This window comes from Anomalospiza imberbis, chromosome Z (assembly GCF_031753505.1).
Source record: "Anomalospiza imberbis isolate Cuckoo-Finch-1a 21T00152 chromosome Z, ASM3175350v1, whole genome shotgun sequence".
NCBI lineage: Eukaryota > Metazoa > Chordata > Aves > Passeriformes > Viduidae > Anomalospiza > Anomalospiza imberbis.
The window spans coordinates 20,222,158-20,248,508 of record NC_089721.1 but is presented as its reverse complement, the minus strand read 5'-3'; the positions used below and the strand labels follow the sequence as shown (position 1 = coordinate 20,248,508).

At 36.6% G+C, this 26,351-nt stretch overlaps 2 protein-coding genes across 6 annotated transcripts in view; one reads left to right on the top strand and one right to left on the bottom strand.

Annotated features, from left to right (window-relative positions):
- The window catches only part of NLN (neurolysin), a 37,366-nt gene extending 32,766 nt beyond the window's left edge, over positions 1–4,600 (bottom strand). The window contains exons 1-2 of one of the 5 annotated variants that reach the window (XM_068176844.1): positions 3,820–3,882; positions 1,307–1,379 (exon numbers count right to left, since the gene is read on the bottom strand). In XM_068176844.1, coding sequence (XP_068032945.1) covers positions 1,307–1,365 — 59 coding nt within the window. In that variant the 5' untranslated portion in view covers positions 1,366–1,379; positions 3,820–3,882. Of the gene's footprint in view, positions 1–1,306; positions 1,380–3,819; positions 3,883–4,127; positions 4,256–4,468 lie in introns of those variants that run through there. The other 4 variants (XM_068176847.1, XM_068176843.1, XM_068176846.1 and 1 more) reach the window with 4 other exon arrangements.
- SGTB (small glutamine rich tetratricopeptide repeat co-chaperone beta) lies at positions 4,471–25,980 on the top strand. Its single transcript, XM_068176857.1, is given in 12 exon segments — positions 4,471–4,604; positions 4,607–4,801; positions 6,386–6,499; positions 11,318–11,421; positions 11,840–11,909; positions 15,549–15,648; positions 17,975–18,079; positions 21,061–21,199; positions 21,286–21,348; positions 23,382–23,419; positions 23,672–23,755; positions 25,240–25,980. Coding segments are annotated over 12 exon segments (1,230 nt in total). The 5' UTR covers positions 4,471–4,498; the 3' UTR covers positions 25,352–25,980.
- The last annotated feature ends 371 nt before the right edge of the window (positions 25,981–26,351 follow it).

Here is a 26,351-nt window from a genome sequence, read left to right as displayed (position 1 = left end):
TCGTTCTTATATCAGGTGAACTGTGGAAGAAAACAGTGGGGAAAAAATTGCATTTAAGGTCCTACAGCTCTCTCAGGTGCTGCTATGTAAGCATATATCATATTTCCATCGTGACAGCCATAAACAGCAAGCGTAAGCTGTTTAGTGCAAACAACACTCCCAGGATAGCTCAGTAGTTGAATGCAATCAGCTAACACATGAGAAGCAGCTTGTTGACTCTGTCTGAAAAAGAGCTGGTACTGCAGGACAGAGAAAAATACTGGGAGTTTGTAAATGCTTTCTCTGATTGATACCCAGTGCTAATCAGTTCAGCCTCTTCCATGGAAATATGCTTCGACTTCTCACTAATCTTGTCTCATACAGTCAAAGCAATGAGAAATGTTCCCTTGCCATCACTAGTTAGTTGGAAAACTGTATCTTCATAGCACATGATGACCTACTCCACCTTACTTGTTTACCATCTTAACTCAGTCTTCCCATCTCCTTGGGAAGACAGCGCATTATGAACATGCCATGTTCATTTCAGTGCTTGCAAAATCCCAAACAGCCTGCTCAACACCACAAATTAGGAAAGGAAATTAAGCCTGCCTTCCTCTTTGGCTTTTGAGTGAAAGGTGATTTAGTAACACTGTTCTTTGCAGGCTTGTTACGCGTTATGTGAAATATTGCTCCACCACAATTAATATGGCAAAGAACTTTGCTTATTTAACTTTCCACCAAAGAAATAAAAAGTGTCTGTTAGAGATGGTATGAAAAACACATGTGCCTAGTAATATTTTGCTCAGAAACAAGCAAAATCACCACCATCTTCACCTCACCTTCTCTAATATAAACACAGATAACATTTATTGAAAAAGTCTCCTCTACAGAGAAAAATTCAGGCTCAGAAATCTATAGTTCAGTTAATATAATCTATTTTATTTCCACAGATCATTGACCAAAAGGTCCTAAAGAAACCATGTTGTTGTGGGATGAGAAGGTAGATCTTCTTGCAGGTAAATGGTTATAAGAATTAGGCAGTTAAAAATGGCTGCTTATTTTTCTGAATGGAAATATGTGACCTGTGGAATCCTGGAAGGTTCCATGCAGGGATCTGTATTCTTTCATGTCTTTATACATCATCTACAAAAAGCTGGGATTAATGAAGTCACAAAATTTACTAATGATCATTTACTCATGACAATGCAGTGTACTAAAGGCAGCCACAAAGAGATGAAAAAGAATGTCACAACACAGAAAAGTTTAAAACCACTAACAAAGTGAATTTCAGACTTAATAAATGTCACACACCTCTGACTTTAAATACACAGGAGGAGTTGTGAGACATCTAATCATTCTGGAGACAAAACAGTTCAACAGAAACATCAACAAAGAAGCAGCTGCAAAGAAAGAAATTATAGGGTTTAGTAGAGGTGGAATAGAACAAAACACAGAAATTCATGATATTACATGCATGAAGCACATGCATACTACGTGCATTTCTGATCGTCTGAAGAATTAAACTCTCTTGTCTTCTGTTCTCCCACTTGCCAAAACCATTTTCTGTTCTACCAAGTAATGATAACTTAGAAATAACGAAGACTTAGAAACAATCAGTTGCATCGAGCAATGGACTCCACTCAAAGTACAAATACTAACTAGACTGGGATTCCTTGGAGTGGAAAAAAAAATCACAGAATAAAGCACAAGTACTGAGAAAGTACTTCTAAGATCTAAACAATCATAAAGTGGATGGAGAGAATGAACAAGGATCAATTTTTAACCTGTAGCTTTCAACATAACCAGCTAGAGAGTTTTAGGAGACAGTTTCAATATAAAAAGGTATCACTGAACAGATTTTCATACAAGATCATATGAAAAAAACAGTTTTTGTTAGAAGTCCCTAATTTCTAGACTGTTCTGAAAAGATAATACTAAATGTACATATTATATTACATGTTTTCTAAGGTACCTCATCCTGACTCCTGCTGAACAATGGTTAGACTTTTGAACTAACCCAAACTATTCTAAAGAAATCTTTCCAAGCCAGGCATTTCTTGCTTTATAGCGAGAATGATAGAAGAGGTATGTCCTCAAAACACATTAATAACATTTTTTAGCATGGTCTAACTGATGCTTCATGGGTCAAATAAAGTCCACAAATGCTTGCCAGCTCAACAGCTTTGACTCACCCAGTCCAGGAAATAATTTTGTTCTGCAAATTCCATCTAATAGACAAACTGCTCTTCAGGAGCCTGCTGTGGTTAGAAATGTGGAAGCTGTTGCTTTTGACCACAGGAAAAATTGCTGCTGCAATACACAGGAGAGTTTATGCAGTTCACAGATCACAGGGAAAAGCAAAAATGTCCTAAATGTCTTGTTTGGCCTTTGCCATTTCTGAGGTGTTGGACATGATATTTCAACGAAAGAAAGAGATATATTATTGTTGTAGGTATGAAATAGGATAACTATAGAAGTTCTTCCCATTTCTTTGTCCTCCAGTGTCATTCCTTCTTCTGCCTTTCCCCAGCCTCAGTTTCTTGCTGGTTTTCTTCCTCAGCAAGAGAAATGACAGTGTTCAGAGTTTCTTTCCACTTTTTTTCATTATATTGATACCTGTACATAGTACAGTATGTTGGTACCTGTCTCAGTCATGTACATGGATTTCCATACTCAAAACCTGATTTTGAAGATTTTCAAAGAAATGTCCCAGAATTCATGAATCCAAGAAAATTTTAGAACACTAAAATTATTTAAATCAATGTGTCTTCTTTTATTTTTTTCATATATAAGAATATCCTCATAAAGTAAACAGACTTCTATGCTCAATTATCTAGCCAGGTTTTTTTCCATGTGTTTTACTGCATTAAATCTACATCTTTAAATCTTTTGAATCTGAATGGGAAAAAAAGATAATTGGAAAAAACCTCCTTCTGCAAAGCTGCCTATTTTAAACAAAAGAATTGAACCTTAACATATTTTTTTTAAATGTAAGACTTAATACTTGACACTTGCTAAGAGTGGTCATTTTTATCTCATGTTAAGATGCCCGCAGGAAAAATAGAAGCTGGGACAGAACCTATTCAAGATTTCTGTGACCAGCTCCTTAACTTTTGAAAGTTAAGAGGTCACTATGACACACTCAAGAATACTGTCCTTCATGAAACAATTATTTGGGCACACTGAAATGATGACTTGAGAAAAAAAAATCACAATTAATGAAGTGCAGCAACCATTCCCCATTCTATTGATTTTTATTTAAGAAGGAGGTATCTTCATTGTCCTAGGGCAAACTGCAACCAACGATAAACCTTTTATATAAAGAAAATAAAAAACCCTTCTTGCATTCTTTTTTATAGAAAAATCTGTAAGACAAAGACAGTCAATGAGAAGAGTGAAAATTACTGTACAAAAAAAGAAATGTAAATGTAATTTAAGAAAAGAAAATAGATATGCACTTTATTTAGCACCAGAAAATAAATCACTTAATTTTCAACAGCAGCAGGAGCCTTATGAAAAGAAAATATTCTGATTCTTATTTTCTATCTGATAATACCCCTCAATCCTAATTTGAAATGAACAAAGGTTGTGAAATAGGACAAAAACTGTACACTTTGTGCAGTAAGCACACGACTATCATTCCTCAAAAGACCATGCGTGGCAACCATCTTTTCCATTTCATGATGAAATTCAGTTCCATTCTCTTTACCACAACGTACCCTCCTACTATTTCAGTGCTTCCTATCAAATGTAGTCCTTTAGAAAAATTGAGAGACCAAAATAAAAGTAATTATGTTAATTTGTCTAGTCTGCCTAGAATTGACTACAAGCCTTTCACACCGGTTTTCTGGGGTCCGTTTAGAGCTAGTGTTCATTATGGAGAAAGTAAGTGATCCCCTGTTTTAAAACCTTTTGACGGTACATTGGTACCTGTTTCACCTGTCCTACAACGTGTAGGAGCGACACACCTTTTTATAAAGCTATGAGCACACTGCCGGCCTTGCTTCACGTACACCCTGCTGCAGAGCCCCGCTGCTACCCGTATCCTTCAATCCATTGTGTTCTGTCCAATTTCTCTTGCAGTGATTCCGAGTCAGTGCAAAGAGTACCAAGAGGAGACCTCGCCTCGCCTCGCCCACCCTGCCCACCTGGAAGCCGTGCATAACGGAGCCCACGGCAGGGAGGGCAGGCTGCGGGAATCGCTCCAGGAGCCGAGGCAATAAACCGCACAGGTAGTCATGTTTCCTGCCCCACTGTCTGCTTGGCCCCTCGGAGCGCGCCCCGCACGCCTCGACAGCTCCCCCTCGGCCCGGGGCTCAGGCCCGGCTCCTCGAGCGAGGACCGAGAACCTCCTCCTGCCAGCCGCGTCCAGTCGGGCCGGGCGGCCCCTGCCGCCCCCCCGCGCTCATCCACACCCACACCCCCACCCCACACCAGAGACCGCTCCCGTCCCGCTCCCGCGGCACCATCACCTGCCCTGCGCGCCTACCTGCGAGCCGCGCCCGCGCACAGCGACAGCATGGGGGGCGGCGCGGGGGGCGGTGGCGGCGGAGCAGGAGGAGGAGAAAAGAAGGAGGAGAAAAGACCGGAGGGGGAAGGACAGGCTGCAGAGAAGAAGAGGAGGCAGTACGGGAGGAAGAAGCGGCTTTGCTCCCGCGCCCGCTGCCGCACCGCCCTCTCGCCGCCCTCCCGCCGCCCGCGGGCGCAGTGCTCAGCCCCGCTCGGCCGCGGTCCCGCGCATCCGCTTCCGCCGCCTCCTCACGCCCCCGCGTCCCTGGTGTCTCGCAGCTGGAGGCAGCGCGGACTCGCCGCATCTCGCACGGTAAGGGCGATGCCCGTCCCCTCGGCGAGCGGAGCTCCGCGCGTGTGGGAAGGCTGGGAGCCGCTTCCGCGCAGCCCCCGGTCCGTGGAGCTCGGGGCCGGCGGAGCGGGTCGGGCCCCGGGTGGTGCGGCCGCGGTCCATGCGGTGTCGGGAGGGGCCCGCGCCGCCGGTGGTGCAGTGTTGTCCTTGGGGCCCGAGCGAGCGGACCCGAGCCTGGGAGGGACCGGGAGGTGGGCGTGGGGAGAGAGCGCGGCCCAGCCGGAGGGATCCGCGCTGTCCCTCGTAGGGGGTGGGTAGGGGACCCCAGTGTCCCCGGCCCGTGGGACCCGCGCTGTCCCTCGTGGAGGGCGGATAGGGGACCCCAGTGCTCGCGTCTGTGCATCCTCGGCCAGTGGTCTTCCTGGCTTTCCCCGTCTCCACGATGGGATTTGCCTCGTGTGTGTTTGGCCGCACGAGTCGGCCGGTTGTAGAGAGAAAATAAGGTAGCGAGAGCAGGTCCTGATCTTGCCATTCATTTAATGCTGTATTTTAAACCTGCTTTGCTTGGAGAACTGTATAAGGTTGCGCCCTTTTAAATCAAAATGGTTGAAGGAAAAATAACTTGAAAAGTTGTGACTAAAATTGTCCTCCAAGTTATATAACTCCCAGATGATGCTGAATGGAAATCAGACTGAGCCAGTAGTGTCACTAATCACAAGTATGCACTGAGGTCAGGGTGTACCATTTCTTTGTCCAAAGTGACAATAAACTGCTCATAGCACTGTATCACACCATAGAACACCTTTTATGAAAGGATAACACCGTGTCACACCACAGAACACCTTATATGAAAGGATAATAGTTTGTCACACCATTGAACACCTTTTATGAAAGGATAATACCATGCCACATCATAGAACACCTTTTATTAAAGGATAATAGCGTAAAACACCTTTTATGAAAGGATAACACCTTGTCACATCATAGAACACCTTTTATTAAAGGATAATAGCATATCACACCAGAGAACAACTTTTATGAAAGGATATCACTGTGTCACACCATAGACCATCTTACATTGAAGGATAACACTGTGCATGTCACACTGTAGAACATCTTCTATTGAAGGATAACACCATATCATACCATAGAACATCTTTCATCAAAGGGTAACACCAAGTGATATCATAAAACAACTTCTACTGAAGTATTTTTCTTTATGTCATTATATTTATCATAGTGGCTTTTTAATTGATTTTGACTTCAGCATATGCTCCTACTTGCAAGTGTATATGTAAATAAAGTGCAAACCATTAAAAGAAACCTATAAATGAAAAATAAGTTGTTAAGTTAATTTAGCCCTGGTGAACTGGAATGAACTGGAGGGAATATGTGCTTTTCTGCTGATAGTTAGACTACATGATTGTAGCAGCTTTCCCTAATCCATGCAAATTCACCACTTTTTTCAACACATCGTGTTATTGGGCTTTCTGGCGAAGGATTAGGTTTTATGTATTGTGTGTACTTGTTACTGAGGTTACTAGGAGGTTGGAATACTTTAGGATTAATTTTCTAAAATAAGAGATTCTGTTGTTTTTAAGACAGAAAACAATTTCAACATGTCATCAGTCAAGCGCTTGGTTTATGCAGTCATCCATTTCTTGAGAGAACAGAGTCAGATGGATACTTTCAGTCCAGATGAACAAGAAAGCTTGGAAGGTAAGCAACAAATGTGCTTTCCTGTATTTTTATTTATATGTATATATACATATATATGTGTGTGTGTATGTATATAATACTTGCACAGATGTTAAACTCTTTTATGTATAATATCACAGAAAGTAACTGGAATGATGTAAATGCCACCAAATATTATATGCAAATAAGATCATGATCCTAATGTTTCTGAGATTATTAATTGTAAGACATCTCTCATTTATAAAGTATTATAAAGCTACAAATGTTTGGTGCCTTAATTTGAGCAACAGGTACTTTAAAACACATCAGGTGCAGAGGTTTTTCCCAATCTGCAATTCTAAGATTCTAAGTTAAACAGTGCTATAATGCAGACAGTGGTAATGACTTGTGTATATGTACCACAAATTTCTGCTGCTTCTTTCTCTCTTTTATGTTTGCTTTCTTTCTTCATTTCATTTCTGTTAGTAGCTCTGCTGGTTACAGGGGGAGTAAAACAATTACTATATTGGTTTTGGTTTATGAGAAGAACTGTTTCCTACTTTCAAGGATTCTATGTTATTTGTGAGGAAAAAGACATCCTAAGAAAATAAGATAAATGCTTTGCTTTTCTTTTGAGTACTGGCTCCACAGAGTATGTGGTAGTTGATACTTTCAGTATGGTGTATCTTCTACTATACACCCAAGTGCATCTATCTGTAGGCATATTCTCTCTGTATTTCTCTATTGACAGATACTCATTAGGTCTTTGGAACCTTGTAGCATTTGATATTCTCTTTCATACTGCTCTTATTCCTTTTCCCTAATTACTGGAGACTTCATGTCAGGTGGTGTCAGAATGTGGAATTGAGAGAATACTTAAGTCTTAATGCTGCAGTAAGTTTTTCATAGCATCTTTTAAAAATATCTCTCTAGTATTTCAAGCAGTCTTCGGTTGTGTACGTCAGCCAGAGGAGGAATTTTGAGGGAGAAGTCTAGGACCTGCAGTGCAGTTGATCACTGAGTTCTGTGAACTCTTAGGCATGGAGAGACTTTGCTGAGATGCAAAGCAAGTCCTGCTTCTCAGAGGCATAAATTAAAAGATACACTTGGAGTGTGCTTCCTTCTATTATTTATTGCTTGTCCAGTGTAGTTGTTCACCAAAGTAAACAAGAAAGAAAGCTTTGTGTCATTATATTCAAAGGATAGTCTCACAGGAATAAAAGCCAAATGATTTGGTTTTACATTAGAATGTGGGCATTTTGTACATTTGAAAAGCAGCAACCATCAACAAATTTAACCTGTGTCAGATTATGATGATGTTCATCTGATGAAAGAAAACAATGTTTTGGGAAGTCATATATAATAGAGATGAAGAGATTTACTTTTGCTTTTATAATGAAACTGGTAAACATTGGGTTATGGTTGAAAATTTACCTGATAACATGTCTTAGAGCAGCCTTAGCCAATGTGTTTACGAAATAATCAATTTTAAGATTCAGTTTTCTAAATAAAAGATATTATAAAAACCTCAGTTGTGTTTAAAAGCCAATGCAAAATTTACCATTTTAATATAGATCTGAAATCCTATTTTTAGATTTGTGCTCTGCCACAAGCATGGTACCATATGCTATGTGTTAGAGGATAAGAGGCAGGCATTCTGCCTCATAAATAGACTCATTTTAGTTGTGCAAGATATCTTTAGTGCATGTACAGTAGCAATAAAAGCCAAGTCTTACTCACTGAAGTATTTAATGTTAGGTGGAGACATAAGGGATGAAAAGAATTGACTGATAGTTTTGGTTGGTACCTTATGTACCTACTTGGTGTATGTGAAAAGACAAAACACTGTATGATTAAGTGACTGTTCCAAGAAGTAATTCAAACAGTTCCCATTTTCCATAAAACAATAAAAAAGAGATAAAACATCACAAAAAAAAATTGAGCCTTTATAAAATACAAGTCTAGGATGTGTTCATACTCAATGATAACCTGCATACTGCATATTTGAATGATATAGAAATGTCAACAAGAGTGTGAATTTCCTTTAGGAATTTTGTACTTGCTTGATGAATAAAAATGCCTTATTTTGAGAAAGCAGAGTAATTGGAAGGTAGACCAGAGAAATATATTCCCCCAGCATCTAGAGCAGTGATACAGATCTCCGGTTCTTAGTGCTCAACTCTTTTGTATGAACTAAAAACTTCCCTTCTTCAAGTATTATTTTAGACTGTGTTTAAATTGCAGTTATTTCTCTTTCCTGTTTACAGGGTGGGGATTTTTTCTCTCTGTCGCTCTCTCTTTCTTTCTTCTTTTCTGTAGCACCTATTTCTTTGGGATTAAAACAAAAACTCTTTACAACATACCCAAGGCTGTGATTTTCTTCTTACTTCTATGATTGATATACCACAACTATTTTCTGTAAAGCAGTGTTTCCAAAACAAGAAGGCAGTGGATGTAATACTTGACACGGGTAAGATTATGTGTAAGATGAAGCAAGATGACAGCAAGTACTAAGGGGGCCTCAGCAGCCCAATTAATGCTCATTATTCAGCCTGCGTGTTGGCTGTGATGCCTTTTTGTTGCTTGGTGATGCAGACTTGTGTTTGGGCAGCAGAAGTCCTGGAGCTTTGTGGCACTGGGTTCTAGCATAGCCCATTGCTGGCATTGTCAGATAATGGGTCTTTGTGTGAGCCCCAGCTGTTCAGCTGGGAAGTGGTTTGCAAAGTGGTCACTTCAAGCTTCAGCCACCACCTAGGTGGATGATAGTAGAGCTAGCTGGGAGAACAGATAACTTTGGCCTTTGATAGCAGACCTAGGAAAAATCTTAGGTGAATAGCTCACATGGTGCATCAAGTCTTTCCCTGATAATATTGAGCTTGCACATTTGACAGTGCCTCACTTGGATAAATGGGATAGCAAGGTGCTGGCAGTCTGACCTCCTGAGAAACTCTTCAGGCAAAATCCAAGTTTCCACTCATTTGACTTTACTGGAGTTCTGTTTTTGTGTAGTGTTAAAACGGGGTAGTTACTGACCTTGTCACAACTTATTATATTTTCTGATTTGAAAATGTTTCTGTTTAGCAATGTTTCTTTCTATGTGGGTTTCTGTTGTTGGCTTGCATTTAGCCAGTGGTTATTCTAACCTTATTAAGTCATCCTATAAGAGGCCCAAATTTTATCTATATATATCACATATGCTATATGTGATAGATAGAAGGATTTTAAATTCAATTTTCCACTTAAAGGAGAAATATGGGAATTCACAGCACCAACTAATTTTTTTATGAAAACACTGAGTAGTAATAATACTATAGTCAGAATAGTTTTGTTTTCACATAATGTGCACTGCTGTATTTTGTGAAGCTCTTCTATATCATAGAGATTTGGTGTCATAGATTTGATGCCTTAAGAAAGATAAGGCTTTCAGTAAGGCCTTTTCCAAATGTAAATAAAAATACAGTAAAAATAAACTGGCAGTGAAAATTAGTAAGTAAACTATTGCAAGTGGCTTCTTATTAAGTCATGCAAGGAATAATTATATGTGTTATTGGGTGATTTAAGACCTGATCAGTTGATTTACAGATTATAGGAGCAACTTGTATAATGCATATTTAGTAGTGTATTCAACTGTTACATGCTATCAACTTTAACTTTGTGTCATGCCATACTGTTTGTAAGAAATTTCTATGGTATAATTTTCTAAAAAAAATTACATCTTCCAGGTTTTATAACCCGTTTTACAAATCTCTTCCCCCTCCCCCCAACCCCTTCCTGCCAGCTGTGACATAGATGATAAAAACTGGCCTTATAGTTGTTAACGTTTGGTAATTTTACTTTTCTAATTATGGATCAGTGTTCAGTTTCATTGTAATGCAAATAATAATTCAAATTATATTTATTATATTAACATTGGATTGAGGGTAAGTTTAAATACTAAGAATCTGCCTTTACTGATACTTAATTTGAATTCAGATACTCCTGGTTGTCCATAATCTGTGTTAAAGCAGCCATTTTTCTGTTCCAGCTAGGCTTTACAAAGACCCTTCTTTGCTCCTCAGATTTCAGTCTAAAACATTTCGATGATACATGTTAATAAAAACATTGTACTAGGTTCTTAAGATTATAAGGGAAATAATTGTATCATTTGCAATAGTTTAACTCTGTGTGTGTACATATATATATATGTATGTATACACACTGCCACTGATCTTCTTTTATCTAAAAATATGAGCATATTTAAAACTTCAGCTAGGGATAGGACTCTACATTTTTAGGTTTACTGTAAGTGTATTTGCATTATTGCAGGTTAATCCTTACATACAGAACATGTGAAAGGATATTATAGATATATTTTTTATAGGACAAAGTTTTGTGATTAATGCAGAATTTGATTAATAAAGTATCTTCAATTAAATATATTTTTTCAAAAAAAATATATTGCCTTTATTCTGTACAGTAAACATGAGCCATTTTCTTCCAGCTGTTATGGCACTCAAATATATGCCAGCTGTGTGCTTTGAGGTGGAGTGTGTGACACATGGAGATTCTTAGTCTTATTATGAGTTGTGGTAGTTTTCTTAAATCAGTATATTTTTATATTAAAAAAAAAACTTTAAATATATAATTAAATTTTAAATTGGTTTAAATATAATGGCTGAACTATTTGTGAATATCTTAGATCTTTTTCAGCAAGCTCGTCCTGGGGGATCAGGTAGCCTTCCTTTATTTTTTTTATGTTCCAAGGAGCTGCCTTTACAAGTTGAATAAGAAAGTGAGTCAGAGCTTTATAAATAAATTAGTGAAATTATGCTTGTATTGAGAAACTGGTGACCTATGTTATTATTTTTTTTTTCCTGTAAGTTGCAATTCAGTGTCTGGAGACTGTGTTTAAGATTACCCTGGAAGATACTCATCTTGCATCCTCACAGCATTTGATAGAAATGTTCACAAATTCTATTCAAAAGGTAAGAATTTAATTTAGATTCTAGAGTTACTCTGCCAGTATGTGCTAAAGTTTCATATTGTATATGAATACAACAATATTAAAGTGCTGTATAGGTCAAAATGATGTGAAAACTTAAGGAAAATATGAAAAAAACCCCACATTTCCATAAAAGCTAGCATAATGTGAATCTTTGGGGGCAGTGGGAGGAATTTCAGCTAGACAAGGAAAATTCCATATAGAAAATTACTAAAGAGTGGATGCCTCATTCTCACTTTAAGTTTTTTATTCTTCAGTTAAGCGTTTTGCAATTCCCAGAGATATGTGCCTGAGGCCATTTGTAGTTTGCTGATGTTTCTCCCTTCTTTCTGAAAGTTTTTGATAAAATCAGGGCTTATATATTAAAGGAAAAAAAAATCTTGTTTTTTTATCCCATACAGAATGACATGCTGCCTCTCTCACGTTCTTTACCAGAAGGCGTTGTAAAGGCTGACCAGCTGAAGGATGAAGGTTTGTAATAAAACCAGAAATAAAATGCCTTATGTTCTTACTATATTTTTGCATTATTGTGGGTACTGACAGTATAGCAGCTGTGTATCACACACCCCACAAAAAAACTTCAGCTTATAGATTCTCCAGTGACTACTATGTCATAAGAGGGCTAGGTGATTTGTTCCATCTGGGAGCAAAGAAAATAATGTTTATTCTCTTCCTGGCTCTGGAGGTTGCTTAAAATCTATGGGATAACATGTAAAGTTGGAAACACTCCTAAGTAGCAGAAGCTTTAAAGAATGAACAGCTATTGTTTGGCTGTTTGTGCATGGAATTGTTATACAAGTTTCTACTCTTACTGAAATGGGTATGTGATGTCAGCCATTGGTAAAAAACTGACCCACCAGATGCCAATGGAAAAATTCTTGTGAACCTACTAGGGTTAATATTTCACATATGTGAAATTATTTGTGTGCTTTATAAAAATTGCAGACAAGCCAGTTGTTTATTTTCCCTTTGGCAGCTGTTATTGCTGTTCTCTGAGAAAGAGCAGCTGTACCATAGAAGTCACTAATGCCATCTAAGAAGGGACCCATATTATTTCCCCTCAAAAAGAAGGGGAGGGAAATTAAAAAAAGCATGTAGCACCGATAGCTGTTATGAATTATTATGGACTGATGTTTTATGAATCACATTGTTTATGACCTGTTAGATTTTCAGATAGTTGAGTTTTATAGGAAAAATAAGTAAACTTCTAATTGCAAGGCAGATATAATCCTCTCAAAGTTTCCATAATGTGGAAGAAGTGCTACTGTTTTTCAAAATGAATTCCATGTCTCTCTTACCTTAAAACTGATCATTTATAATCATAAATGCAGTCTTCTACTGGCTCTGAAATAAGTTTTCCTAATTGTTGGAGTTGCTCATTAGCTCTTTAATTCTGAAGATGAGAGCTCAAACGTGGTAAGGTCACAAGTGAAAATGTGTTAAGTCATCTGTAACCTACCTGCTGTGCATGCTGTCTTTTTGTTTTGCTGTTACTACCAACTCATGGAAAGTGAAGAATACCTCTAGGTCTCAATATTGAACTGTAGGAATAGTCAGCACTTAGCAGGTGTGGGTGTTGTAGCTCTTTTAAATCTGTGACTTTGGTCTTTCACAGTCCACAAGGGTCTGTGAAATAGACTGAGGAAATGAAATTAGTGTGTGCTATGTGTTAGTCTTCTCATGGTTTTACCAAAGTAATTCCACAGCTCTACTGAAAATAAACTGGAAGGGTCTAAACTTGGTAACAAAGGACCACTTAGAGTGTCATCTGTCAGGGGCATTAGTAGTAGTTTTGAACTGCTTGAAATGCCTCTGGTAATTTCACATAATAAAATTAAATCTTAGTGTCCTGCTTTCTCTGTTGTTTTGATCCCCCACATGTTCACACACATTATCTATCACCACTATCATGCTTTTCAGTTACAAGTATTTTCTAGCCTGAGTTAGGAAATAAATTAGATAACTTGGGGAAGTCTATTTGATGTTTTTCTTCTATAATATCATAATTCTATAACTGTGATTTCCTCATTTCTATCTGTTTGCCCTTTACCAGTGGAATAACTTCCCACACCTTTGTGGCCAGCAGCCTGCTCCTCCTCTGGTTTCAAACCAGCCCTAATCTTTGTAGATTTTCACTAATGAATGGCAAAACAAAATCAGGGAACTGAATTTTCTTTCTTGGTAACCAGGAAGTAATATACACTTCAGACTACTCAATACTTGAATTTGGTCACTTAACCTTGTATATAATTTGACACTTCAGCTTAGTGTAAGCTGTGTAACAGCACAGATTATGTGCAGGTTTGGATAATGTAATGGTGGCCTGATTGTAAGAAGATCTGTGCTTTATTACCACAGCATAATTATAACAATAGGTAGTATTTACAGTATAGAGGACACACATTCAGGAGTGTAATAAATTACAATTTGTGTAATTTATTTGTCTTAAGAATTTTGTGTGACATTAGAATAATACAGTTGGTTTTTCTTATCTCAGCAGAATTAGTAGATCTAGCTATTTTTCTGTTTTCCTTTAGCAAGGTTACAGCTGGAGAGAGAGATAACAAGAAGGGTATGCACTGATACTATCTCCAACTTAGCCTTGTCCCCTGGGTCATGTTCAGACCAGTATCAGAAATTCTAACGTTGGTAGAAATTGATGGCATTTTTGTTTTAAAGGAACACTAACTGCTGCAACCTTGCTGAGTGCAGCTAGCTTTCAAGGCTTTTTTTTCTGACAACATAATTTAGTGTACAGATCTTTACCTTAGAACAAAGGAAAGCTGCATAAACAGTGGGCCTCTAGAAACAAGAAAGATATTGTTACATTCTGTGTGTATTTTGAAGGTATATATGCAAGTACAGTTTGTTTGAGTTCTCACTGGAAGGGACTGCTTACTATAATTACAGTCTAGTATAGCAGTATTAGAGGATGTGATTTTGTACTACTTTGATGATACTTTGTTACTTAAATCTGGTTTTGTTCCCTAAGCTCTTTGTGTTCACAAATAAATGCAAGTACAGTTTTTTTCAGTCAGTGCAAGCACTGAGGACTTGCTCCACAGTCTTGCTTTCTCTCAGAGATAAACTGTTGCACTGACCGAACTTTTCTAGCCCTTGCTTACGCAGTTTCCTACATCAGTAGTAACTTATTGACCTATCCCTTGACTTGTTTATTTTAGGAGAAGGTTTAAATACTTTGCTGAAATACAAGAGGTCAGTCTATAATTTTCCTGACCATTTCTTGACATTTCTCAGAAATCAAGGCTTCTGTAGGATCTAGCTGGCCAAAAATTGATTGTAGCAGGATCACAGACGAGTTTGGGCACTGAACTAGGGTTTTTTACTACTGTATCATCAGGAGAGAGAGAAACAACCAGGATTACCTTGTGCTGGGGACAAAAGAATGTGTAAGGTGCCTTTGCTTTGAAAAACCTTAGTCCAGAATTTTCTGTCCATAAATGTTTCTGGGTTTTTTTCCCACTGGACTTAAAATATATAAAATGTGAAATTTTGTTACAAAGCAGAAGTTCTAAGCTTCCTTGGTGAGAAATTTTACTTCTGAACCCTTTTAGATTGCCTACACTATACATACTTTTCATTATCTTAATGAGTTAATTATTTAGTATCATGAAAATGGGGCTTATGTGCTTAGTTTGTTTTGTTTGATTTTTTGGTGTTATTTAGATAGTTACTAGCAAGTCGTGGGGACATATAAGAAAATGAGATTAAAAAATTAACATAGTATATTGGGCTTGCAAAGATAGTTTACTAGAGTGGAACTGCAATTACAATGACACTTCTCAATGAAGTGATCTTTCCTTAACAGCAGAAACTAGCTGGAAAGTCTGAAATACCAAGATGAAAAGAGGAAGGTTTCTGTGTTGTACTGCAATGCACATAATAAACTTCACAGACATAGTAGGTATTTTTATTTGCATTATTCCATGATTTTTCTGTTTAAAATAATGTATCTCAAAAAAGTGCAGTCATAACTCATTTCTATAGATGATAAAAGGTAGCTTCTCTGTTTCTTTCATAAAGAGCTGTCTTATCTAACTACATACTCTCTCATCTAATTACTTAAGAACTTTTTATAATTCATTTCAGGTAATAATCATATGAAGGAAGAAAATTATGGTGCTGCAGTGGATTGTTACACTAGGGCTATAGAACTGGATCCAAACAATGCAGTCTATTACTGCAACAGGTAAACCCAAAATGATACACACCTTTCATTCTTGGACTTTGTTAACATTATTTTAAAAATAAATTGTGAAGTAGGTGAAAGGCTAGAAACCCCACTATTTAGAAATCTGTTGTTAGATTTGTAAAATTAGAGTAAAAGTGAGCTTGTTCAGCATATCAGTATCAGTTAAAATGGGCTTTAAAATTACTTACAACTCTTAAGGTATTGTGTGTGACAAGTTGTCTATATTAAATCATAACATAGACTGTGATTTCTAGCCTGCTGAGAGTAGTAAAAGCCTTTTTCTCTGGTGTTCTAGTGACTCAGCTGCTCTCTCTATCTCCTCGAGTACTAGATACCTCTGGCAAAAAAAAATCATAAATGCAGGAATAGCATTTTGGAGATTTCAAGCATTTTGTAAATTGTCAGTATTTTCATGTGTGACCTGTTGAAAAATAACAATGCTGCTGTTACAGTTTTCTTATCTAATCTCTTCTTTACCATCATGAATGAAGAAGACATAGTGATTTGGCAGCAGGTGAGCTTGGAAGGGCATGTTAACCTAGTCACAGCTGTCTGCTCTTGCGGAACACTGCTTGGAAGAGCAGCCAAAGAGCAAAGGCAGTCCCAACTTTAGGCCCTATTGGAACGAGCCCACCTCTACAGTGCCTCCACTAATAATTTAAGGATATAGGATATATTAAGTGCTGTCAATCTAACCTTGTGTCACTGTACCCACTGGATTATGTTATTTTTGAAGCTCTGCATCTATTGTTCCAGCATTTAGTTTATGATAAATACAAATGAAAGATTCAGCGTTTAAAAGGCAAGTTTAAAGAGAAAGGAAATTATGCAGGTTGCTAACGTTTTACATATTTAGGATGGCAGTTGAAAAGTGTAAAATATCTATATTCCTTGTGAAAACTGATCACGAGTTGCTTTACATATAAAATGGAAATATCAGACCAGATTCAAAAGCTTCCTAAAATCACTGGAAGTTTCTTCAGTACAGGCTTAAATGTCAAAGTTTTAATTAGCAAGAGCAGAAATAATTTTTGTGTTGCATCATCACATACCACATTTGTGAGAACCAAAATAAATCTCAGTGTCAGTCAGTACAGTATTGTATGTAATTATTTAAAAGAAAACAGGAGTTGTTTGGAGTTTTATGCATGATAGAGTATTTCATTAAGTATATACCTTATTCTTATCTTAAGCTTGTTTAGGAGCCATGGGGACACATGGCTTTCAGTGGGATTGCTTTTTATCCACAGCAGTGCAAAAAAGAGTGGGCTGATATGACCTCAAAATTTTAAATGGCCATGTAGAGCTTCTTGTGAACATGGAAAAATGTTTTCTGTTCAAATACATGTGAGAACAAGCGTTGCCCCCAGCTTTTATTTATAAAGTTTCACTGGCATCTGTGGAGTTGGACAACTGCTTAATAGCCCAAAACAGTTAAGTAGTCCCATTAAGAAGACATTTTAATCAAAGTCAGAAAAACTCATGCAATTTGGAGCTAATCACAGGACAAAGGATTCTTAATAAAATAGATATGCTTTATGCAATGAAAATACTGTAATTTCTTCTAATTTTGAAAACCAAGGAAAAATAAATAAGAGTGGCTTGAAACCTTTCAAACTGGTGAAGTTTTGATTGTTAATGTGTTTCATTTTAATTGTGTCACATTCATTTCATTTAATGTGTCCTTTTTAATTTGGTCAAGTCTTTAATCTTATTGTATTAATATCTGCAACATTCAGTATTTCTCCAGTATAGAGATGCAACTGTAATTTAGTAATGCAGAGGTTATTGAGAAATGTTATTGTGATTGACCTACAAGCTTGAGATGAGTTCTAAAATCCTGAGCAGGGAAAAATCACAGCATTCCTTTGAATGGCTGTAAAACGATACTTCTTCTGGTAAGCACCAATTACATAAAATATTTCTCCTTAAACAGTGATTTTATATAAACTACTACTTGACAGTTTCACTTCTTGTAATAGGTTTTATGATTTATTCTATGTATAGTCATATGCTAGATCTTAGACAGTTCCTTAGAATTATTTGTCCTTTGTGTCCTCAGAGGTGAGTGCATGTTCTCCAAAACTGTAGTCCAGCAATACACTTAGGCACATACTTAACTCATAACATTTGCTTGTCTTACATAATTAAAGAAAGTTAAGCATAGCCTAAATAGTGAATGAAAAGTCAGTAAGATTAAATATTTAAGTCACAAATGTGTTGGGGTTTGGTTGTTTTGGTTTGGGTTTGGTTTTTTGTGCATTTTTTTGGTTGGTTGGGGTTTTTTTGACAAAGCTTTATTTTCTTACCATCTTTTTCTCAGGGCTGCTGCTCAAAGTAAGCTCAACAACTTCAGGGAAGCAATAAAGGACTGTGAGAGTGCCATAGCAATAGATCCAAAGTATAGCAAAGCATATGGAAGAATGGGGTAAGCTAATAGAAATTTGAGTAAACACTGAAATCTATGGTACATTACCATAGATTTTCTGAAATATATGGAGCCAGGTTGTTTTATTCACTTACAGAACATTGTTGTTGTCTAAGTATAGCAATTTTCTGAAGATTACCTTATCAGACTGTCAGCTCTTTTTATATGTGGTTGATACCAGCATTTTCATCAGATTTCAGCAGTTTGCAGTTTTTTTTTTCTTTCAATTCATCAACTTGCTGGATTTAGCTTAGGAAGTAATGACGGGTTTTTTCTACCTCCTAACTAGTTAAAAGTAATCAAAATTCTGCTGTTGGAACACTGAATCTGTTAATGATGCTCTTAGAGAACAGCATTGGGGCTTCACACTAGCAGGAATAAAGCCTTAGTTTTTCTGTTCAATAGGTCTTTGGAAGCAGATATTTTAGCAAGAATAAGCTATGTCTCTTTGGCAGGTTTTCTCAGCAATGTCTGAGAGATTAACTGTATAGCTTCTCGAGGGTGGTTTTATGTGTTACCTGAAAGCAATGTCAGGAATGCTCTAACAGGCTGTTGGTTTGAGTGAAGACCCATTCTTCCATGATGTACAGCTTTGCATTTTCAATAATCAAGCACACTGTAGTAGTGGACTTAATGCTGCATATGTCTTTTGAGGTTATATTTATACCAGTAAATTAAAAAATGCTTGTGATTGTTTGTTGAGTCAGTTGGCACAAAATGGCTTATGTCCATGTTATTAAAATTTACCTTGGAGCATGGAGTAGCCACATCCAAACAACCTATTGCTAAACTGCATTGGTCTGTATTAAATTCTGAACCATGCCCTGAAATTGTCTATGATAATTCTTGTTGGCTTGGGACAAAACCATGCAGGGAACATTTATTTTAAGATAAAATGTGGTGTAATGCTATCACTTAAAGACTTTCCATAATACAGTTCATTTTACTAATACCAACATAGACTAAGGAGCTTTTGAAATGATGAATCTATTTCAAAATTTTAGGTTGAATTGGTTTTGTTTCATCTAACTCTCCTTAGATTGTGTCTTCATATAGGACAATCCAAGCTCCCTTGATTTCACTGATGTGGAGAGATGCTACAGGCTGATTTAACTGGAGATTATTTTAGAGTTTTGGGTGTAAGACCAATGTTCCTTTGATACACACTGAGAATGGGACTATTCTCAGACAATCAAGCTTCTCTTTATTTTATTGTCTGGTTGTTTTAATAGAGGACACATTTTGAGCTACAAGCCATTGCTTAACCCAGCAGATGAGTAAACATTTGGTATAGGCTGAATGAGGAAACCGTGCTTGTTTAGTAATAAGTGTAAATCTTACCCCCATGCCCCCAGTGTAGAAAACACCTTCTAAACAAAAAGTCATTAAGAAAAAGATGTGCTCTCTAACTGCATTATGGAGACTTAATAGTTTTTCTCAGAATCTGACAGAAATTCTTTGTATGTCACAGAAAGATGCAGAAATGCCACAAATATGCAGAGATGGGGGCCATTTTAAAATGGGAATGTCAGTGAAAGGTGGTATTTCCAGCATGATCCTGAAAGACCACTTGTCTGGATAGGAGGTGTGAGGAAACAAATTGTCTGCTGTTCTGACTTGTACTGTGCTCCAAGAAACTTTGTCTGTAAAATACTTTTTCTGTGAAAAGCACTATTGCATCACAGAAATAATGGGCTGCATTTCTTGTCTGGGCAGAAAATATTTTGGCAACTTAATGGGCCAAAAGGGAGACTGTTTTTTATGGGGGTAAATGAGTTAAGAGAGAAAACACTGATATTGTGTGGATTCCTCCAGGAGCAATATTGGAAATTCCAGGAGTTTTATACTGAGAGCAATGACAATCATGGATGTATCTAAAATGCTGAACTTGTTTGCATGAGACAAAAGACCAAGGTCTGTTAGTGGGCATAAGCACAAGCTTATCAACCCAGGCTGTGTAGCTCAGCATCAGAAGGTGAACTGAAGTACTAAATAGCTGAATGTGGGTTACACAAATCTTCTACAAAATGTGGAAAAGATCACATTAGTTTTTTTGTCAGTATAAATTGAAAATACTCTAGCAGATAGAACTGAAACTGCAACCAGATGGACTTCTGAAATAGTTCAAAGAAAGATGATATTTTGAACACCGTAGCTAATCAAATTTGAAGTAAAATACTGCTTAAAAGTAGTAGGTCTGTCCTGTGCTCTCATGAGCTTCTGGAGCAGAGTCTTTTTCAAATCATTAAGTAGGCTTCCCTGATACAAGGGTTTCTTAGAGCATTTTACAGATATTACTACTATGCTATATAACATCTGTCAAGTTGTTGAAGTACAAGATCCAAAAGGAGAACACTTACCTTGATCCTGAGACAAAAATGCTGAAACTTGTAGGTCCAATATTTTAAAATAATGAAAATGTTACTAATAAAAATAATTTTATATAAATGTATAAACACAACAATATACTCATCAAACATCTTCTATAATAAAATATTTAATATAGTAATTATTATATTCAAAGTATATGTTTTTTAATACATATAAAAATAAACAGTGTATTTGTAGGTCCAGTTTCTTAACATTGCATAACTTATATTAAGATTATCTTTGCCCTACCTACGCATGTAAGTTTCTAAATAATCTCTTAGGTCCAAAGAACTCGAAAAAACAATTAGAGCTTATGCAAAAAGGCACAGATGCTGGATCCAGCTTGTGCTCTTAAAGTGACTAAGTCACTTGATACCAAGGAGTTTTTAATGAAACTTGCATATATATGAAACAGACAATGCAAGATGTGTTCTTGAGGGATCTCCTTCTGTACAAAAGCAAGTGCTTACACTAAGCAGTAGTACCTGTTTTAATTAAATGATCGAGCTAAAGATCAGTTATGAGATACTATTTTACTTAGAACAGAAAATATATCATTAGCTTTTGATGATCATTTTTGTTCTAATCAGGATTCCTTTATTTCACATTAGGTTGGCTCTGACCTCAGTGAATAAATATGAAGAAGCAGTTACCAGTTATCAAAAAGCCCTGGATCTTGATCCAGAGAATGACTCTTACAAGTCAAATTTGAAAATAGCAGAACAGAAACTAAGAGACGTGTCCAGTCCTGTAAGTTTGCTCTGTATCTATTTATTTACAATAGTTTAAACTGGAATTTTGTAGGAAACTTAGCTTCAATTGCAATTTGTTTGTAGACTGGAACTGGACTGAGTTTTGACATGGCAAGCTTGATAAACAATCCTGCCTTCATTAGTATGGTGAGTATATCTCAAGGTTTGCATTATCCCATTTTAAAAACTGAACCTTTAAGAACAACTCTTGTTCAATAACATAAGCAATTTTAATGAGTATTATTATAGCAATGGTTTTATTACACTGAATTTAAACTTTTCTATATCATTTTCCACTCTAAACAAGAAGTGAAGCAAGTATCTCCAATAACACCTGTGTTATTTCCAGCTGATTCTCTGTTACTGATAGAAAACAGCACACATAGGTTAGCTATGCTGTTTTTATGTATGATATAACAGAAAGCTCTTGTCAACAGCATGATGAAAATTTCTTCAATTCTCCACAGAACACTTAACAATGATACAAGGACTAAAGTAACTCTTCTTTGGGAGAACTATCCAAGAGACCTTTCTGTTCTTACTCTTTCAAGTTATCCCTAATAACCTTAAGAGTTAAAAAATGAATATAAATAGTATATACTGCATTCTTCTTATGTTCAGTACCATAACAAATTGTGTACTTCTCCCTCAGTATATCTCTTTTCTTTTCCACATGGCTTTCTTAGCTAAACAGAATTAATTAACTTTGTAGAATGGAACTTGGAGAAAAATAAACAAAAAAAAAAAAAAAGACCACCACACAAAACAAACCCCAAACTTACTTCCTTTAAGAAAGCAGTTAAAACTTTACAAGCCCTCTGGTAGCTTCAATGGAACAGCACATTTTAACCAGTGCTTTTGTGTGAAGTGCGCTGCATTCAAAAGAGATCCATACATCTGGTTTGGTAACATGGTCCAAATAATAGAGACAGTAGGCAAGAAAAGAGGGAGCAAGTTCTCTGATGGCATTCATGATTAAATAGCACTGCATCTCTATGTCCGACTTCACTAGCCACATGATGTACTTAAGACAACCTCTGTCTGTTTAGAATCAATAATGTATGGAGCTGGCTTTGAGGAAAGGATCTTTTACATTGTTTCCAGAAGATGCCTGGTGAACTAGATAGTACAATGAGCATTTATTCAGGAATAAATGAGTTGTTTTCCCAAGGTGCAGTTATTTGGTTTTTTGTTAAAGTGAAAAAATTGCCTCACTCTCTAACCTTGAGAAAATTGATTGTAGCCTCAGTTTTTGGCCCCTAAACTAGATAAGGCTTATTACTGATGGAAGAAACTAACCCTATATTGAGCACAGAACTGACTTGCATGTGACATTTTATATCTAACAATTAACTAGAGAAAAAAGTTGATTTACTTTTGAGTTAGCTATATATGTTGATATATTGATCAATAAAATGAATACTGGATATATCTGATTTTTGTAATATCTTTAATAAGACAGTTAAGAAGCACATCCTGTATTTTGTCTATTGGTGGTGCATTCATACAGGCACTGATTTCTGTAGGAATTACATTACTAACATTGAAAAATCACATGTTTTTTTATATAGTATCAGTCCATAGACATCCTTAAACTATGGTAAAAGCAATATAATTTTAGAGGTATCTAATGAATGAGAAATTTAAATAGCCTCATGCTTACTACAAAATAAGAAGATATGCAGTTACCAGAGAAGATATATGTTACCACAAAACCATGCTACAAAGTAAGTCCACACTCCAGTTTGATCCGAAATATTTGTGGCCATAATCTTAACTGTTAATGCCTGGTACTAATAATATTTGCAAAATTAATTTATCCAGGCTGAGAAGCAACAAAATACAGACTTTTGTCCAAAAAGTCCAGTAGAAAACATTTGTCCTTGCAATTCTTCAGTGTTTCATTTGTTTGTTTAGTTTTCTGGTGCTGGGTTTTTTATGTTAAATGGCTTGTCATATTTTTCATGTCTGAATCTATAACCACTATTTTTTCTTTAACACATAATAAATTGTATCAGCTTCATTTCCATGAAATACATTGCTGTAGTGATTCTTTTTGCTCTGCATGTAAACTTAAGTTTGTAACAAAACATGGCATGTGGGTTTTTTCTGCATGATTTTCTCAGTGATAGCCAAGGAGTAAATATTTTACAATTTCAGCTGTATGTTGTCTATTCTAGGCAGCAAGCTTAATGCAAAATCCTCAAATTCAACAACTGTAAGTATTAAAATGGGGTACCATTAAAACAAATGTCTTAAGACGTTTGAATTAATAAAAGATGTATAGTACTTACAGCTGTAATTTTGAAATGGAGATGTGTTACTGAAAATGTAATTTTATTTTGCTTATTGTAAAGTGTAGCTTCTCCTTGCAACTTAGTTCCTCTCAGCAATTCAAAAAAGTGGGGCTTATTGCTTACAGTAAAGGTCCCTGCACACCCCAATACAAACACTGTGCTAACTGTTCCAGGATGTCAGGGATGATGTCAAATGCCATTGGTGGCCCTGCTGCTGGAGTTGGTGGCCTTTCGGATTTATCCAGCCTGATCCACGCGTAAGTAAGAACTGCATGGTTTTAACTGTCACATTTGTAGTAGGATAACTGTGCAACATCTATTTAAAAGGGTGCAGTGTCAAGGGAATTATACTGTGGTCTATTCCCACTGTTTGTTATTAAAACCAAAAACTCGAAGACTTATTTTCCAGGACTGTATTTGTTTGCTCCATACATTTCCATCAACTGGAATGACTGAACTGCTGTGTTCAGCTGTTCAACCGGAATGACTGAACAGCTAAGCTGTGCTCAGTTTCACTTTCTGGTTCTCATACATTGTTATTTTCTAATGCCACTTACTAAAAACATTCCTTTAAATCTTTTAAATATTCCTACATGAACTATCAAATTGTGTGGATAAATTTACTACCTGATATCTCAGATACTATTTGGGAAAGCCACGGATTTACTTAGCACAAGTCAAACCAATTTCTGCTCTGGCTTCTCTCCATTTAGATGAGGAATGTTTCAGGGAACTCACAATAATGAAGAATACCTTTACAAAACCCAGGACCCAAGGCTTTTATACTGTAATGATGATATCCACATGGAAGAGTCTGCAAAAAACCATGCCATTTGCTTATATCCCAAGATCTCTAATAGGGCATACAATTTTACTTTATTTCAGCATTCTAGCCAACTCCAATCTATATTTTAAGTTTCAACTCTTCAGGGCAAAAGTAATTTATGATTTACATCACAGACAGAAATGTCTCACTGCAAAAATTTAGGGCTATTTTCATAAAAACTGTGTACTATACAGACATCTATAAAAATGTGACTTTCCTTCAACCTGCACTGTAGTTTGAAGGAGTCTTGATAGTTTGCTACTTACACAAAATGTAGAAGTAACAGAGAGGAGGACAAGCTAGGCTTTTTGTAAAATAGTATTTTTTTTTTTTTAATTAGTAAACAAGTGTTACGCTTCTCTTATACATGGAATTAGTCTTTGCTATTAATTTAACTCTTAAGCTACAACTGTATAGATAGATCTGTTATTACTTCAGTCATGCAAGATACAAAAACTTGACAGTATGGTTGCTTTCAATTAATGACATCTTGTTCACAAGTACAAGTCAGCAGCTGCATACTGTATTTCTGGAACCATTAATGTAAGGTTGCATTCCAACTCTTAAGAGTAGTTACAGAGTGGATCTTTTCAAAAAGAAGGGAATAAATCACTGGAGCAGATGTGTTATTTTACCATAAAAGGTAATATATTTTGTAAGGTGATACTTTACTCCTCTATGTTATCAAGTAGAAGTAATACTACTAAAGAAAGAAAATAAATTTATGACAATGATCCTGTTTGGAGACACTTTAACCAGATAAATTCATAATACTGCAAATACCTTAAGACTGTAAATCAAGATATCTTTAATCTTAATTTTAATGTCATGCACCTTTCAGCTGTATTGGGATATCCTGTTTTCTTACAAATGCTGCTTTCACTTGCTTAGTTCACTTAAAACTGTTCAACACAGGGGGCAGCAGTTTGCACAGCAGATACAGCAGCAGAATCCTGAGCTCATAGAGCAACTGAGAAATCATATCCGAAGCCGATATCTGAGTGGCAGCACTGAAGAACATTCCTGACTTCAACCAGTCATATGAATTGGAATGATGTATAATCCCAAAATGCATACCATAGTTAGTAGCAAAAGCACCATTGTAACTCTTCTGCTTGAATAGAAGACAGAAAATTCTTTGTGTGTGTTTGCAAACAAGAATAAATCTGGTAAACAGATCTCTTGCACATAACTTGGAACATAGCGTTTATGTATAGTTACTCCTCTGAAAATCAACACAGTGAATAGGTGGTTTATCAAAATCCCCAAGTCCAAGTCATTTCAGTATGTGCATCAGATTGACCTCCAGGGCTACTGAGTGGGGAGGAGCTTTATAGTGTGCTGATCTTGCCTAACAGCTACTTCTAAAATGGTAGTGTAAAAGATGTGTTATTCATATGGTGAAAATCATGGCGGTTATACTCATTTAAACAGTATTGAAATACTGAAATATTGAAACAATTGGCCCATCTGATATGCCCTTTTATAATGAGCATTAAGTAGTGTTGGTATAGAGACTCATGCTTGAGAAGTCTGTTTCCTTAATCCTGGGGAGGGGCTTTCATGAGTAACAGGAAATACTTTTCAACTTCATTGGGTAGAAGAGAGGGAGATGACTGCATATGAAGGAATACCACACATTGTAGAGAAAGAGAAGACAATAATTCTGTGTAGGATAATGCACAGAAATCAAAATGGAACTTGGCTTGGGAAAGGAAAGATAAGTTGTAGGGTTTTCTACTGCCATGTATACCCTCACATCATGATGGTAGCCCTGGAGGTCATAATTATGGCACTATGTTCCTAGGCATGGCAAGCTGTATTACATTCCATATGTATGCAGTATTTAATAAGCTAAAACTGAGCCTGTGACTGTACAAATAACTAGTACTGAAAACTTTAAAAAAGAACTGCCTTAGAAGGATTCTTTTTCTATTCTTGTGTGATAAATCACTGGCTTAACAATTGGGGATTTTTTTTAATTATACATATCTATCTAAAATTATGGTTATATAGTCAAGTTAAAG